The sequence below is a fragment of the Periplaneta americana genome, chromosome 12 (assembly GCF_040183065.1).
Source record: "Periplaneta americana isolate PAMFEO1 chromosome 12, P.americana_PAMFEO1_priV1, whole genome shotgun sequence".
NCBI classification, from domain to species: Eukaryota; Metazoa; Arthropoda; class Insecta; order Blattodea; family Blattidae; genus Periplaneta; species Periplaneta americana.
In genome coordinates, this window is record NC_091128.1 from 42,722,344 (window position 1) to 42,737,352 (window position 15,009).

The 15,009-nt window shown below is 35.7% G+C and overlaps 1 protein-coding gene across 5 annotated transcripts in view; it reads left to right on the forward strand.

The window, feature by feature from the left end:
• Positions 1–15,009, forward strand: part of LOC138710345 (myelin expression factor 2-like) — a 66,069-nt gene that overhangs the window by 41,077 nt on the left and 9,983 nt on the right. For 3 of the 5 annotated variants that reach the window (XR_011335216.1, XM_069841164.1, XM_069841165.1), the window contains 3 exons: positions 1,097–1,150; positions 10,310–10,845; positions 13,062–13,197. Coding sequence is in view for 4 of the 5 variants with exons in the window: in XM_069841164.1 (XP_069697265.1) it covers positions 1,097–1,150; positions 10,310–10,845; positions 13,062–13,197 (726 nt within the window). In the remaining variant the exon portion in view is untranslated. The remainder of the gene's footprint in view (positions 1–1,096; positions 1,151–10,309; positions 10,846–13,061; positions 13,198–15,009) is intronic. The other 2 variants (XM_069841166.1, XM_069841167.1) reach the window with 1 other exon arrangement.

The window sequence follows — 15,009 nt, forward strand, 5'->3', positions numbered from 1 at the left end:
ATTCCTAAGCTACTCTGTCATGGTGCGATACAAATTGCAATCTCCGGAACAAACTTGCAGTTACATGTCGAAGATCAGCTGTAATATTGCTAAGTTCTATTCTGTTCTAATGTTTTATTGCAAATCAAGCAACATTTGTGGATTATTTTGTACCAGCAATTTCTACATAAATAGTTTTATTATATGGATTCAGTTTGCCTGGTTTTAGGAGGACTCAGGACCTGCTCAGACCAAGGGTAGGTTCTTACAAGAATTTGAAACGGTCTGTGGTGAGAGAGTTGAAGACCAACTTTCCAAAGGGGCTAAGTGTCAATTTTTCGAATTTCATTTTATTCTAAGAGAGGTAAATCCATATAAGCATTTTATACAAAATGGGCTTTGTCTTTGTTCAACCACAGTCTAGTACATACAGTCACAAAGCTTGAGGTGATTTCTCGCAATACAATGGTCCAAGCAGGTAGCAACTGAGAGTACTAGGAGCAATAGACTGTGCGATTGTAGAAATTCTAGTGGCTAGCAACTAAAGTTCAACTGTCATTGGATGCATATTTCCTACATATTGAGCTTCATGACTATGTACTGAACTGTGGTTCAACTATGACTCATTCGCATGCTGAAAGATATTATTGGAATTATCCCAACATATATTTGACTGTTTTTTCCATCAATATCCCAAGTAACTTGTTTTTGGCACTTATGCTCTTTGGAAAAATAGGTCTTCAATTATTATTGGTAATGCCTGGCCAGTCAGATCACCCTGTCTTCCCTCCTGTGATTATTTTTTTTAGGATAAATCTGTAAATTATTTGATCTGGAAGAAAACATTAGAATATAAATTAGAAATATTACAACAGACCTTCTGGAGACTGCAATTGTGCATTGCATGGTTTAGGTAATTTCCAGCATCTTATGAATGAATGCCAGTAAATGATGTAAAGTAATGAAAGTTTTTTTGCTGAGGTTACAGAATTGATTTAATTTGGGGAAGTGCCCATTGCAGCTACTGCAGCACGCATTCATTAATCGCTGTGCGATCTTAGAGACTCTGTGTATTTACATTTATCTGCTGTATCAATACATTCTCATCTTTCTGCAGGCGTAGGCTCTACTGGACGTTACCTAAACAACCCGTCTTTATCCCAGCGTCAAAGTAAGCAAATAGTCCTTGAATTGGAAGTATATATACTACACTGAGTTTGCCCAAATAGAATGTCACTAAACTTGTAAAACTGAAACAGATACTTATGTTTATTATTCTTATGAAATAAAATTCCTCACATTCATTTGTGATCATTTTTGAGAAGTGTAAGTTAGGAGTAAATACATTTACATGCTGTAAATTTCTTCTGTGAAGTACGCCTTTATACCAGCATTCGAAAATGAAAATAATGAAGTTTTTTCTCATGTAAGTGTTTTATCCTTAGAGATTTGGAACCAAACAATATAAAAAGATTATAGTTTCTCAGGAGGAGGTGGTGCACTACACAGTATCTATTTCACAAGCATCTGTTAACTAAAGAGTAAATGTTAACCATTCTTTCTGAGAATTTCTATGGTTTAATTATAATTTTCATAAAGACAGATTTCGTTATAAATTTTACTTTATCATACAACATATAAAGAGAAAGTATTGTGGTTATGAAAAATATCTATTGTCAAAATGTTTGCAAACATATAAGTTTACAGATCCCTAATACCAGACAAATGGTTGGGGACATGTCAACCTGTCTTGTATACTGATTTCACGTAACTGTTACCCAGATCTTTTTGGATAGTAGAGTCAACTGCAGTTACCTGTGCAGACCAGCATAATATTTTGTTCACTATACCACAGATTTGCTATACATTCAGTATTAATGTCTGCTTGGGATAGACCCACATTTTCAGAAGTCGAAATTGCAATAGAAAATCTGAAAAAGTACAAGTCTCCAGGTATCAATCAAATTCCAGCAGAATTAATACAAGAGAGTGGAAGCGCTTTTTCTAGTGAAATTTATAAACTTGTACTTGCTATTTGGGAAAAGGAAATTGCACTAGAACAATGGAAGGAGTCCATAATCGTACCTATTTTTAAGAAGGGGGACTAGACTAACTGTAGTAACTTTCGAGGAATATCACTTTTGTTGACGTACATAATTTTGTCCAATATTCATTTGAGAAGATTAACTCTGTACGTAGATGAAATTATTGGGGATCATCAGTGTGGTTTTAGGTGTAATAGACTATTGATCAGATTTTTTGTATTCGACAGATATTGGCGAAAAAATGGCAGTATAAGGGTACAGTACATCAGTTATTCATAGATTTCAAAAAGGCATATGACTCGGTTACGAGAGAAGTTTTGTATAATATTCTTATTGAATTTGGTATTCCCAAGAAACTAGTTCGGTTAGTTAAAATGTGTCTGTGAAACTTATAGCAGAGTCCATATATGCCAGTTTCTATCTGACGCTTTTCCAATTCACTACCGGCTAAAGTAAGGAGATGCACTATCACCTTTAAATTATTTTATATGTAAGTTTTTGCGTGGTTTAGTTATTTTTGTCTTAACGATTATTTAATTTATTATTCGTTCTCAGTAATAAGTTTTGTAAATTTATGGGAGTTTGATTTCGGTAATTTTGATTTATTATTGGTAAGATTTGTGCCAGCATCCACGGTTATGCAGTGAATATAAGTGAATCTTTTTGTCCGAATCTTCCCTTTTGTATGAATGGTTTTTTTTTTAAATTTATTATTATTATTTTTTTTTTGCCCTGGCCAAAAGTACTGTTGTTTTGGTAATGCCAGTTATGTGGGTGCCGGATACGAGGGATTTTACTGTACTTTGTTGCAACTTGCACTATATTACGTGAGTTTATAATAAGAGATCAAATGAAAAGTGGAGTCTATCAACAATCTGGTTTTGTGACTGCTTGCCCCATATAATATATAGAATATTCTGTTAAATTAACAAATTAATAAAATAATTATTGTGATTATTAATATTAATAATAAAGTACTATACGAAATGAATAAATAATAAATGAAGTAGGACATTAGCCCTACTTATAAAAATTTATTGGTCCAATATGTGTCTTGCACTTATAGCACATTAAACTTCCACCTGAGCACCGTGGAGTGGCCTTCCACTCCCATATACGCAAATTTTGTGTTCATATAACCACTAATCTGTTACAAAACAAAGAAACATTGCTGGGTCTGTGGTTCAGTCTCGCACATTTTGTAGTATCCAGTTAGGCCTACATAATGCAGCTCTTCTTGAGTGCGAGTTCATGGGCAATCCTAATTTTATGGGGATGAATCTTTGAAGCTCTTTGAACAGAGTGGTAAGGTAACCTAGTTTCTTGAGATAAATTTGCAAGTGTGCTCGAATATCATTAACCCTTTCGTCCATAGGTTTCTTGTTCACAACAGATTCCATAGATCTCCACTGTGAAATTCACATAAGCGTAAAATTGTGAAAAAAACTCATGTTTCCAGATATCCTCGTTTAAAACATAGCTTCAGTTCCTTGTAACCTTTCTTTATCACAATAATTCTCTATGCTACAGTGAAAGTAATTTCATTTCTTTGTCAAATACTAACTGATAAATAATGTCACAATGAACACAACACTTGACAAATACATCTAGTGTCATATCGTGGCCTAGAATTTCTCCAGGACCATTTGAATTATTGTTTGTGTATACCAAAACTACGAAGTAATTTCATTATTGCTCATAAAATTACATTACCTTTACTTGTATAAAAATTCTGTTTGCCTACTTTTTTGTTGAGCAAACATCTGGATAACCTTGTTGTTAAACTCTTTAATTGTGGACTGACACCACATGTAATCTGTCTTGTCCCATGTTGTTCCTTAAACATGTTTTCAGTCTCTTCAATGTACTGAAACACCTTTCGGATTTGGCTGTTACATCTGGAGAAGTGAGAACCACATGTAACATTTTCACTGTTTCTGAAAACGTGTCCTCAAAGTTATTGTCTCTAAAAGAAGACTACAGGGGACTGGTGGAATATACAGTAAAACCCCAATAAGATGCCGTTTAATGGACCGTGTGTAAACCGGGTATTAACTGGGATTGCGTATTAGGCATGTATACTAATTTTGACTTGTATACAGTATCTGTTAGCATTTTTCTTTATTGAAATACATGATTCATGAAAGGTAATACAGTATTACTCCATTATGTAATTACTGTACTGTACGTCAAAGACATTTACATTATGTACTGTACTTAATTGTTTCGAAAAAAGTCATTTATAATTGTTTGCCGTGTGTGTGTTCTCCAAGTCCTCATGTTTACCACACTTCAGTTTTCTGCGATTACATCCTCCCGACATCGCAGCTATAGTGATCCAGTCGCAATTTTTTATTATCGTTCTTAATGTCGACGATGGGATTCCTAATGCATCAGAGAGTTGTTTCTGAGTAAGAGTACTGTTCTCATCATACTTTTGTAAGATTTCCAATTTTTCCGACACAGAAAGTGCTTTTCGTTTAACACTCATTGTAATGACATTCACAGACACTTCAATACACAAAATGACAACAAACTGCCCAGCAAAAATTTCCAGAATGTTATTACGGCCAAGTGAGGAATGCTGTTTGAGAGAGAGGGTTAGCAAGAGGGTGAGGTATTGTAACTGTATGTAGGCTTTAAGCGCGCAGGTAAAGAGTCTAATAAGAGAGCATAACAAGAGGGTCGGGTATACTAAGGTATGAAGTATGAAGATTTAAATGTGCAGGTAGAGGGTCGAATACCAATACTTTTCAGGCTAATGGCACCAGTGAGTTCAATGACCAAGATGTTTCATTGCTGGAAATTACATGGAAAATATTCCACAAAAACAGCATGTTTTGTGGGCTTTGGGTGCAACAAACGGGGTATTTTATAAAGGCGTTATATATGAAATGTGCAGGGACTAGACAAAAAAAGCATATTACATGGGATAGCATAATAAGCAGGTGCGTCTTATCGAGGTTTTACTGTATATCCTTAAATTCTTCATTATTGTAAAGAACACAGAGTTCAGTTATCAGTTTCTGTTCTATGAGGAAAGAATAATGTTTACAATTATACAAATCTTCTGGGAATTGTGATTTGAAGTCACTGACTTTAGCAGGATCCACCAAGCTGAAGCACTCCAAATGTTTAGTACCAATTCTTTCATCAGCTTGGTTGATGATGTCACAACACTCGATAGCACAAGCTACGTACTTTATGTTCCTTTTCTGCGACCATCTGATAGCTCAGTGGCCCCAACTTGCTTTGGAGTGAGCTGTTCCCTTATGTCAGTAATAGCACTGCAAAACTTTAGAAGATGTCTTACAGATACCACTGTGGGGATTTTCTTTTGCTGTATGTTGTAAAACATATATATCAATGACATTATTTGGTGAAACATTTTCGAGAAAAAAGGAATTCTTCATCTTCAAGATAATTGATTAATGCACTTGCTTCTCTTATTGACAATGAATCCCATCTAGCATCATTTCGAATTGTGTCAAAGAATTCTAATAATGCTTGCTTACTTACTGGCTTTTAAGGAACCCGGAGGTTCATTGCCTCCCTCACATAAGCCCACCATTGGTCCCTATCCTGAGCAAGATTAACCCAGTCTCTATCATCATATCCCACCTCCCTCAATATGAATAAATCTCCACCAAACTGGGCTGTTAACTGCTGGTAGGATATTTAACCAATCTGTTCTGTCTGTCATTACAGATTGCCATGAGAGAAAGAATACCAAAGAGTTTTATTTGGAAAACATTTGTGCAAATTATACACACATTACAATAAAGCTTTTAATTGTGTATGACTCATGTTCGATATTCTTTCAGATTGGGTGGCTTAATAGTAAACTGGTTTGTTGGTGGAGGTCTTTTAATTATTCATCAGATAGTGTTTAATGATTGGCGTTAGAACTCGGCATTACATTGTGCATTGTTGAACAATAGTGTCTATGTAAGGAATCAGATAGTTCTATTTACTGAACTATAAATTCAGTTATGCAGAGTGTGACTTATATTAGGGCAAACACAGTATGTGCGTATCTCCAGGACATTTACTTTCATCTTAATTCTCTCACAGTACTATATTAATTACAATGTTTGTTTCCACGTGCTTATTATGTTTCAATTTAAATTATTTCAATATGGATTAACAACAAGAGAAAAGAGAATATATTGTAAAACACTAATATTTAAGAACTAATTCCTTATATTATTGGAAAGAATTGTCCACATTTGTGTTTGTAATTATGGTTACTTCATAAGATATAATCACTCCACGAGATTTCCTTGATTTGTCCATAAATTAATGTATTATGTGGCTTCACTTGTCATATTATGACTTTGATTATAATTGCATAGGGATGGCTGTCAGTACGTTGATACCAAAGGTACAGTGACAGTCACTTTAAAGAGCATCAAAATATACATCTTGATCGAAAATCGACATATTTGGTTTCATCAACCATCATTCATTCTAATTTACATTATCACTGGCAGCTTGTGCAGCAAATGCTGCAAGCTAAGTTCATTAGAAGTTCAAATAAATATTTTTCATATTTATCTTCCAAAAGGAATACCAGGCATTTTGAAAGTTATTTGCTTCCATAATAATGATGTAACATTCAAAGCAACATAACTCACTGATCTGCCTTGAAATGTAGAGGACAGTATCACTATTTTCTCTGCTAAAAGATCTTGCTGAAGTGATTGGAAGACCACAAAATCTTACAGATATCTTATTTGATCAATAATACCTTTTGCTTTTTCCTTAGAAATAGTCACCTTTGTGCTTCCCTCCCTGCAATACTGGTCTGCTAAATATTGCTGAATTAACTTGTGAGAAATGGCCACGAACAGCAATCTGAAATGATACAAACTAAAGTAAAGTCATTCTAGTGAGTTTGTTTTGCTGATGTGGAGCACTGCGTTGCAATTGTGAGTTATAACTTTCATAAGAAAAGAGGAGAGGATATATCGTCAGATCATAGCGATGGCTTAATTTGGTCTGCCATGCACAACATAATGGTATTTTGGTGACTCACCATTTTCGGAGACAAAAACACCCCCTATTTCCTCTGCAGTAAGTTTATTGTATCATTGTTGATCTAATCCAAAATTATCAACAAAACTTAAATCTATAGATCGCATTTTATTTTCATTTGTCAATATTTTTCCTGCATTTTGTAGGAAATAGCATAAAGATTGCTAGCAACAATATCTGACAACTTCTGGAGTGTATTAGGTATCTGTGAATGCTGAACATTTTGGCCACAAAAAACATATGTTGAATCAATGACGTATAATTGGTCATAAGTTCGTAATGAATTGTTAGTGGCGGAAGATTGGAGATGTAAATTATTTATGTTCAGCAGTATAGGCTGTTGTGAGGAATCTACTTAGATATGAAAAATGAGCCGAATATTTTAGCAGAGTTGTTGAATCTTATATATGTCATAAATAAAATTGTTCATTGTAAATTGTTAGCAGTTTGTGTTTCATTCGTTGCTGGTTGTGGGCAATAACTCATTATGGCAGCAAGTGAAATGGCCTGCTATTCTCCCTACAACAAAATGATATGCTTGGCAGCGATCAAGATTGAATCAATTAGAGGAATATGATATTAATTTTGATGTAGTTTGAAAACACGCAGCTAAAATAGGAAGCATGACTCAATTACTAATGCTTCTTCCATAGTTCTGCACTACATCCCAGGAAAATTAGAGAATGTACACCACACTACTATTAAATATCTGAAAAAGACCCACACCACTTGATTAATAACTAAAAATATTTCATTTGTAATAATATTGTTATCATACGTAAGTTTTGTAGTTTTCAGTTTTATATAACCATTCTCAGTAAATTATAGAGAAGATGATCTAATTTAAGATATTACCTACGTCTCCTTACATAACCCCAAAAAGTTTCACTTTCATATCATTAATATATCCATAGAATTAATGTGTATCATTAGTAACAAATACTCGCATCATGGCATTAATTATAATATTTCATTTTTAATGGTAATAATGTTCAAAATTCTTAAGTTTTGTAGGTTTTATTGTCCAATACCCAGCTGTACTCAGAAAATTACACACCAAAGAATCAGACCTGTAAATTTTTTTAGTAAGTCTTAACATTTTTAATAATCAATATAGAGATGTTCTAAAAAAATTACACAAATGAAGATTGGCATATTGGCATTGTGCTGTCAGAGAATCTGAACTCTAAATATGTAAGCAAGCCTTTGGCTTTTATCTTTTTCTGAAAACTGACATCAGATGGTTTTTGGAAAATAGGAAAATTGACATTTCACTGAAAACTACTATTTTTCCACATCCTGGATGCCAAGCTTCAAAATGAGGGATCATTCATTAAAATTCGTTTTTGTGCAATTTCCATTACCAGTTCTCTTTTTTATGGCTTGCATGCTGGCTGGAGTAGCTCAGACTGCTGCCGAAACAGTTATAATATCACCACTGCTGGGACTCCTGCCACCCGCACATAATATTTGCGCACGTTTGTGGCAACAGCAGGTTGTATGAGTGAACAGCAATTTCACTGAAGCCATTGTCTAGTTTGTTTCATTCCTGTTCCATGTGTATAAATGTAAGAGTTTTAAGTGCTAATTACATTAAGAGTTATCAGTGCTTGCGTAGTTTTCCATAATGCCTCGACATGATTACACGTTATCACAAAGGATATTTATGTACAACACACGTTTGATAACAAACTCTTGTAGGAAAGTTAAGAGGCAATTTGAAACACAATTTCGCGGTTTAACTATCCCACACATCGAAATTGTGCAAAGATTTGTGAACAAATTCAGGGAAACGGGGTAATTTCCGATAGAAAGTGAAGAGTAATATAATTCCCTAATTTAACTGTATGCAAGAAACCCCTATACATTGGAAGAACTAAAAGAAAACATCAGGCGAGAAATTGACTCAATTTCGGATATTGAACTTTAGAGTGTGAATGAAAATTTTCTGAGATGATGCCAGAAGTGTGTGTATGGAGAACAACATTTCCAACATCTCTTATCAACAGTAATCTCACTAGAGGTTTTGATTTATCTAGAGAAAATCAAAATTAGAGTGGGATTTATAATTGACTATTATGCGATTAGAAGAAATAAAGTACTCTAATACAATGAAATATTACTTGACCTCCTAAAATTCTATTTCACTAATGTTAGCTTCACCAAAACATTTGAATGAAGCCACCATTTTCAGTTGACTGCGGTAAACAAATGACGATCGCAAAGTATGTTTTATAGTACCATAAAGAATTTGCAGTTCGAAATGTTGGTAAACAAAGAAACAAAAGGTAGGGAGATGAAAAAAAACAGAAGAAAGTATATAAAGATTAGAAGAAATAAAGTACTCTAATACAATAAAATAGATATTGACTTCCTAAAATTCTATTTCACTAATGTTCCCTTCACCAAAACATTTAAGTGGAGCCACCATTAAATGGACTACTATGCGGGAAACAAATGACGATCGCAAAGCATGTTTTATAGTATTGTAAAGAATTTGCAGTTTGAAATGCTGGCAAACAAAGAAACAAATGCTAGGGAAGTTACAAAATTGTGCAATAAACAGCCATGATTGTTTGAAAGACATCCTTTCGTACCGTTTTATTGGTCAAAAGTAGTGTGACATAGTAAAAGTGTAATAGTCATTGTAACTGTGAGAACGTAAAGCGGTAGTGGGGATATTATATAGTGAGGATCACATAAGAGCAGTTCCTAAAAGGTTAATTTGGCTTTCTCTTCAGTTTTGCCAACTAATACCAGATATCACTGAAGAGGGTAAAATCACAATATCATGTACAATAATAATATACTATTAACAATGAAGTCTTGCACATTTACTACATCTCATCTTTATGTTGGAAGGTGTTTTAGATGTTTTCTAAATGGTTCAATAATTTGTGAAAGAGTAGGCCTACATTTTCCTCCTGGACCTCTCGCACATTGTTGGAAATTAGTAGATTAATATGATCTAATATTAAAATGTATTTTGCCTGACAACATGAAATTCATTGTTTTGACTAAACTAAAAATGTATTTTGTTTGATCACGTGAAATGATTACTACAAACTCCGAAAACCAAATGCCGCTTATAATGCCATGTCTCCCTTGTTTTTGGATCCTGTATAACATTCCTCACTTTTTTACCAAGTGAAGTCAGATAATAAGGTATCTTATATTAAAATAAAATATGGTAGCTTCTGCATTTTAAGGGCTGTATAAATAGCACCAAGTGACTTTGTTCTGTGCAGGTCTAGGGAACACAGGTCTGCAGGCAGGGTTGGCAGGCGTGGGCGGTCTTGGCGGTGGCAGCCTCATTGGCTCATCACTTGGTGGAGGTGGTGAGATCGGTCTGGGTGGAGCTGGCGCATTCGGAGGCTCAGGTCTGGGAGGAGGACTTGGCCCAGCCGCTTCAGGCCTAGCAAACCTTGGCGGAGGGGGCGGAGGCCTGGGTGGCGGAAGTAGCTCCTACGGCAGTGGTCTAGGTGCTGGTGGGTCTGGCTCATATGGGGCCGGTGCAGGAGGAGGTGGATATGGTGGCGGATCGTCATCAGCTATGGCTGGTGGGTCAGGGTTTGGTAGCAGTGGACGAGATTTCGATTCCCTGAGTGCAGCTCTGACAGGAGGTGCAGGTGGCTACAACTCGAGTGTAGCTGAGAGAGACTTCAGAGGTGGAGCTGGGGCAGGCTCTGGCTATGCAAATGGACCGTCCCGTGGGGCGTTAGGTGCTGGAGGCAATGCGTCAGGGAATGGTGCCCGGCTCTCTGACACCATCATTGTCAAAAACGTAAGCAACTATAGTAGAACCTCTTTTTAACGAATCTTTGATTTTTTTTTTCTCTTAAAAGGGAGTGTACATAAAATGGGAAGGATAGGCTGAAATAACTAGTACTAACGTGTGTTACATACCAAACATTGTAATTATTTAATTAGGCTTACAATTATTATTTACATTACATTCCATTCCATTATACCCAGGTAATATTTTGCAACTCTTCAAATGGTGAGACACGAATGTTTTTCTGTTTGGTTGAACCTGAACCACACTGAAACCTGGCATTCAAAATAATATGGTCCTGGACTGTGTAATACTGTAGCTACTTATTACATGAATGTTATAGATTTTGCCTTTCATAATGTATCAACAGTGTTACTGAATTTTGTGGTATTTTTTCCATGGCCCCATGAAAGCTTTAAGCTGATGTTGAATATAACAGAAATAATTGACTATACAAGAGACTATTTTAATCATTGCCTGCTAGATCACATCCTGTGGCTGCTAACACTGCCTGCTCAATCAACACTTGTGTTCTAGTAGGTGTTAGGTGACAGGTAGTGCTCAGTGGACACCTCTATTAACATTATCAGTAATAGCGGTGTGCACTATCTGCCATCTGGCAGCAAAATAACTTACTGAGCAGGCGGTTTACACAGTCATGGGATGCGATCCAGCAGAAAGTGATTATATTAGAATATTTTATTGTATTTATTTTTAATTTTTACTTTTTAAAATAATTGATCGTCCATTTGTCCAATTTTAATGTAGCCTATGTTTTTCTCCTGGTTCTGAAGGCTAAATGTACAAACTTTGGCAAATATCGGTCAAAGTGTGTAGATTTGTATTGAAAACATACATATACCCACATTCACTTTTATATACTAGATTGTACTTAATAGTATGTGCATCGAGAGTGATGCTGGATTACTGACTATAACAAAGATAAATAAAGGGTGCGGCAAAACATACTCCGTAATTTAAAGTTTAAATAAAAAAAAAAGATGATCAAAATAAGGAAACTTTATTAATATGAATGGTATCTTAACAGTGGCAATTCTTCATTTACTAAGTAATTCCTTTGTCGCTGCCCAGTGTTCTTTTCGGAGACTCTTCCAGATTCCCCCTCATGAGGCAGTTCCAGATCAGAAAAGCATTAACTTATGGGTATCAAACTTTAGAGCAAGTAGTGACATGATTAAAAAGGGAGGAGGAAGGCCACGCAACGTTCGAACTCCAGAAAACATTAATGCGTAGATCATCAAAATTTCCAATATTGAAGTGGACAGAACCCTCGTGAACTTCATGAAAAACCTCTACATAACGACCGTGTTACTGTGTGGTGCGCGGTTGCAAGAGTCAGGATACTTGGTCCTTATTTTTTTTAAAAAGAATAGTGCTACTGTGACAGTAAACTCTCAGTGGTACACTTTCATGGTCAACAATTTTTTGGCACAAAGACTCAATGCACTGCAGATTGACCAAGTATGGTTTCAGCAGGACGGAGCCACCTCTCATACAGCTCAGATTTCTCTCAAAGTCCTGAGACAGATGTTTCCTGGATGCTTAATTTCTTCACGTGGCGACGTTGCCTAGCCAGCATGATCACCAGACCTTGCACCCTGCGATTTTTTTTCTATTTGTGCATCTTAAGGCTGAGGTGTTCAAACATCACCCGAGGGCTTTGCCAGACCTAAGAAATGCAATACAGGAAGAAATTGGTCTTATTCCTCAAGAAATGCTAGTTAGTGATGCAGAATTTCTGAAGTCGCATTCAACAATGCATTGATAGTGAAGGACACCACTTGACAGACACATTATTCAAAAAATTAAAGAATTCCCACTGATAAGATACCATTCACATTAATAAAGTTTCCTTATTGTGATCCATCTGTTTTTTATTTAAACTTTAAATTAGGGAGGATGTTTTGCCGCACCCTTTACAAAGCAAAGATACAAAAAATATTGAAGTCTACAGAAGAGTCGAAAATTCCTTAATAACATAAAAGATGTTTTCTGTTAGCCAACATTGTTACGTGGTTTTAAATTTGTTAAAATGTAAACATATGAATGTTGTCATACTTCTTGTACCTACGTTATTTCTACTTATGTCTCCTTCATAATTGCTTTAAACTGTTATATCAAAATTAAATGTTTTGTGATAGATTTTGTAACTGTAGGTCTGTTTATTTATTTTCTGCTGTGACGACCTCTCTTCTCTGTTGTAGTTGCCCCCTGCTGCAACGTGGCAAATGCTTCGAGATAAGTTCCGGGAATGTGGAGATGTTAAGTTTGCAGAAATGCGAGGTAAAGATGTGGGACTGGTCAGATTTTCCAGTGACTGGGATGCTGAACGTGCAGTCCGTATCCTTTGATGCAGCAGTGCTTTCTATATTGGTCTACATCAGTGCTGCTCAGACGGTGCACAATGTGTGTGTGTGTGTGCGCGCGTGCGTGCGTGTGCGTGTGTGCGTGCGTGCTGTATCACAGTGCACTCACTGAACCTCTGTCGGAGCATGGGTGGGAGTAAGGTTGTAGCTGTGCAAGTAGAATGCATGTCGCCTTGTTATGCAATGATTTTGTCAACTGTGAGATTCTATTTCAGAATTTGTGAAAATGAAAATACGTCTATAACCAATTTTGCAGGAGTCTAATTGGGTTTCAGATCTTGCTTTTTGGGTTGGCATAACTGGTCACCTCAATATGCTAAATGTGATCATGCAGGGTAAAAACTGTCTAACAATAGACATGATAGACAAAAGTCAACACATCCGAAAATATGCTTCTCTAGGAAAGCCAGCTTTGAAAAAGAAAATATTGCACACTTCTTGGATTTAATTAAGTAAACGTAATTTATTCACATTTAATACATTCCAATGTCTGAGCACTGGGAAAGGAAATGGTTGCTTCTTCATTTAAAAGAGAATTCTTTTCTCTTGTCTTGATTCTATTCTACCATTTACTTTATTTCTGGTTTAATAGTATTTAGGAGTAATTGCTGAATATGCTTTAAAGATAATTTGCTTTGGTTGACTAGAATCTGTGCAAGGCAGCACGTGGTTTCAAGGGTACGTTTGCAGGAATACATGTCATTCGTGAAGAGTTCAGTAAAGGCTTTCAAGTAAATTTCACATTCATTATTATTATTATTATTATTATTATTATTATTATTATTTTTATTATTATTATCATCATCATCCCAAAGCCGGTTCAGAGGCTATAAGGTGGCAACCCCACCACTGAACTTACTACTCCTTGGCTAGCAACCGATTAATAGGACATTTATGTGCTTTCAAGTCTCTGAACAAAGTAACCCCGACTGACACAAACGATGACAACCCGGCGATAAATAAGGACAAGAGATGGAAAAAGAAAAATATTTTCAAACTTGCTACCTGGAATGTAAAGGGATTAGGAATTAAAGATTTGGAATTAGATGAAATATTGAGTAGAACATACCGAATGGAGACCGATAAACTGTGGAGTTCATCAAGGATGCCCCCTCTCACCACTTTTATTCAATATATACATCAACTTCATAATCAGACATTGGCGACTATCAATTCATGGAAACATCCCACTCGTTCGAAATTGTACTGTAGATACATTATTATATGCAGGTGATCAGGTTCTTTTTGCTACAAATGAAGACGAGCTGCAATACTCAATACATCACCTGAATGTAATAGCACAAAATTTCAATATGAAAATTTCCCCAAACAAAACAAAAATTATGGCGTTCCAAGATAAACAGCCAGTTAGGAGTAAAATTTGCATTGGAACCCATATGTTAGCACAGGTAAACTCGTTTAAATATTTAGGTTATAATTTGACATATTTACCTGTTACTGATATATCTGAAAATATTCAACATATTAATGGAGCCTTAAGAACCATCAACCATGTTTTCACAACCACGAAAACCCAAAAACATACCAGGTTAAAAGCATATTACAAAGTTCTAGCAAGACCTGTCCTCATGTATGGTAGTGAGGCCTGGACTGTCTGAAACTCAATGTTCAATGCCTAACAACGCGGAAATGAGATTTGTAAGGAGGACTGCCGGCTACAGCTTGCTTGACCACAAAAGGAATGAACTAATTACAAAAGAATTGAAAATTACACTTATTTATGAACATCTCAACCACTACAGACAAAAATGGCTTAACCATGTCA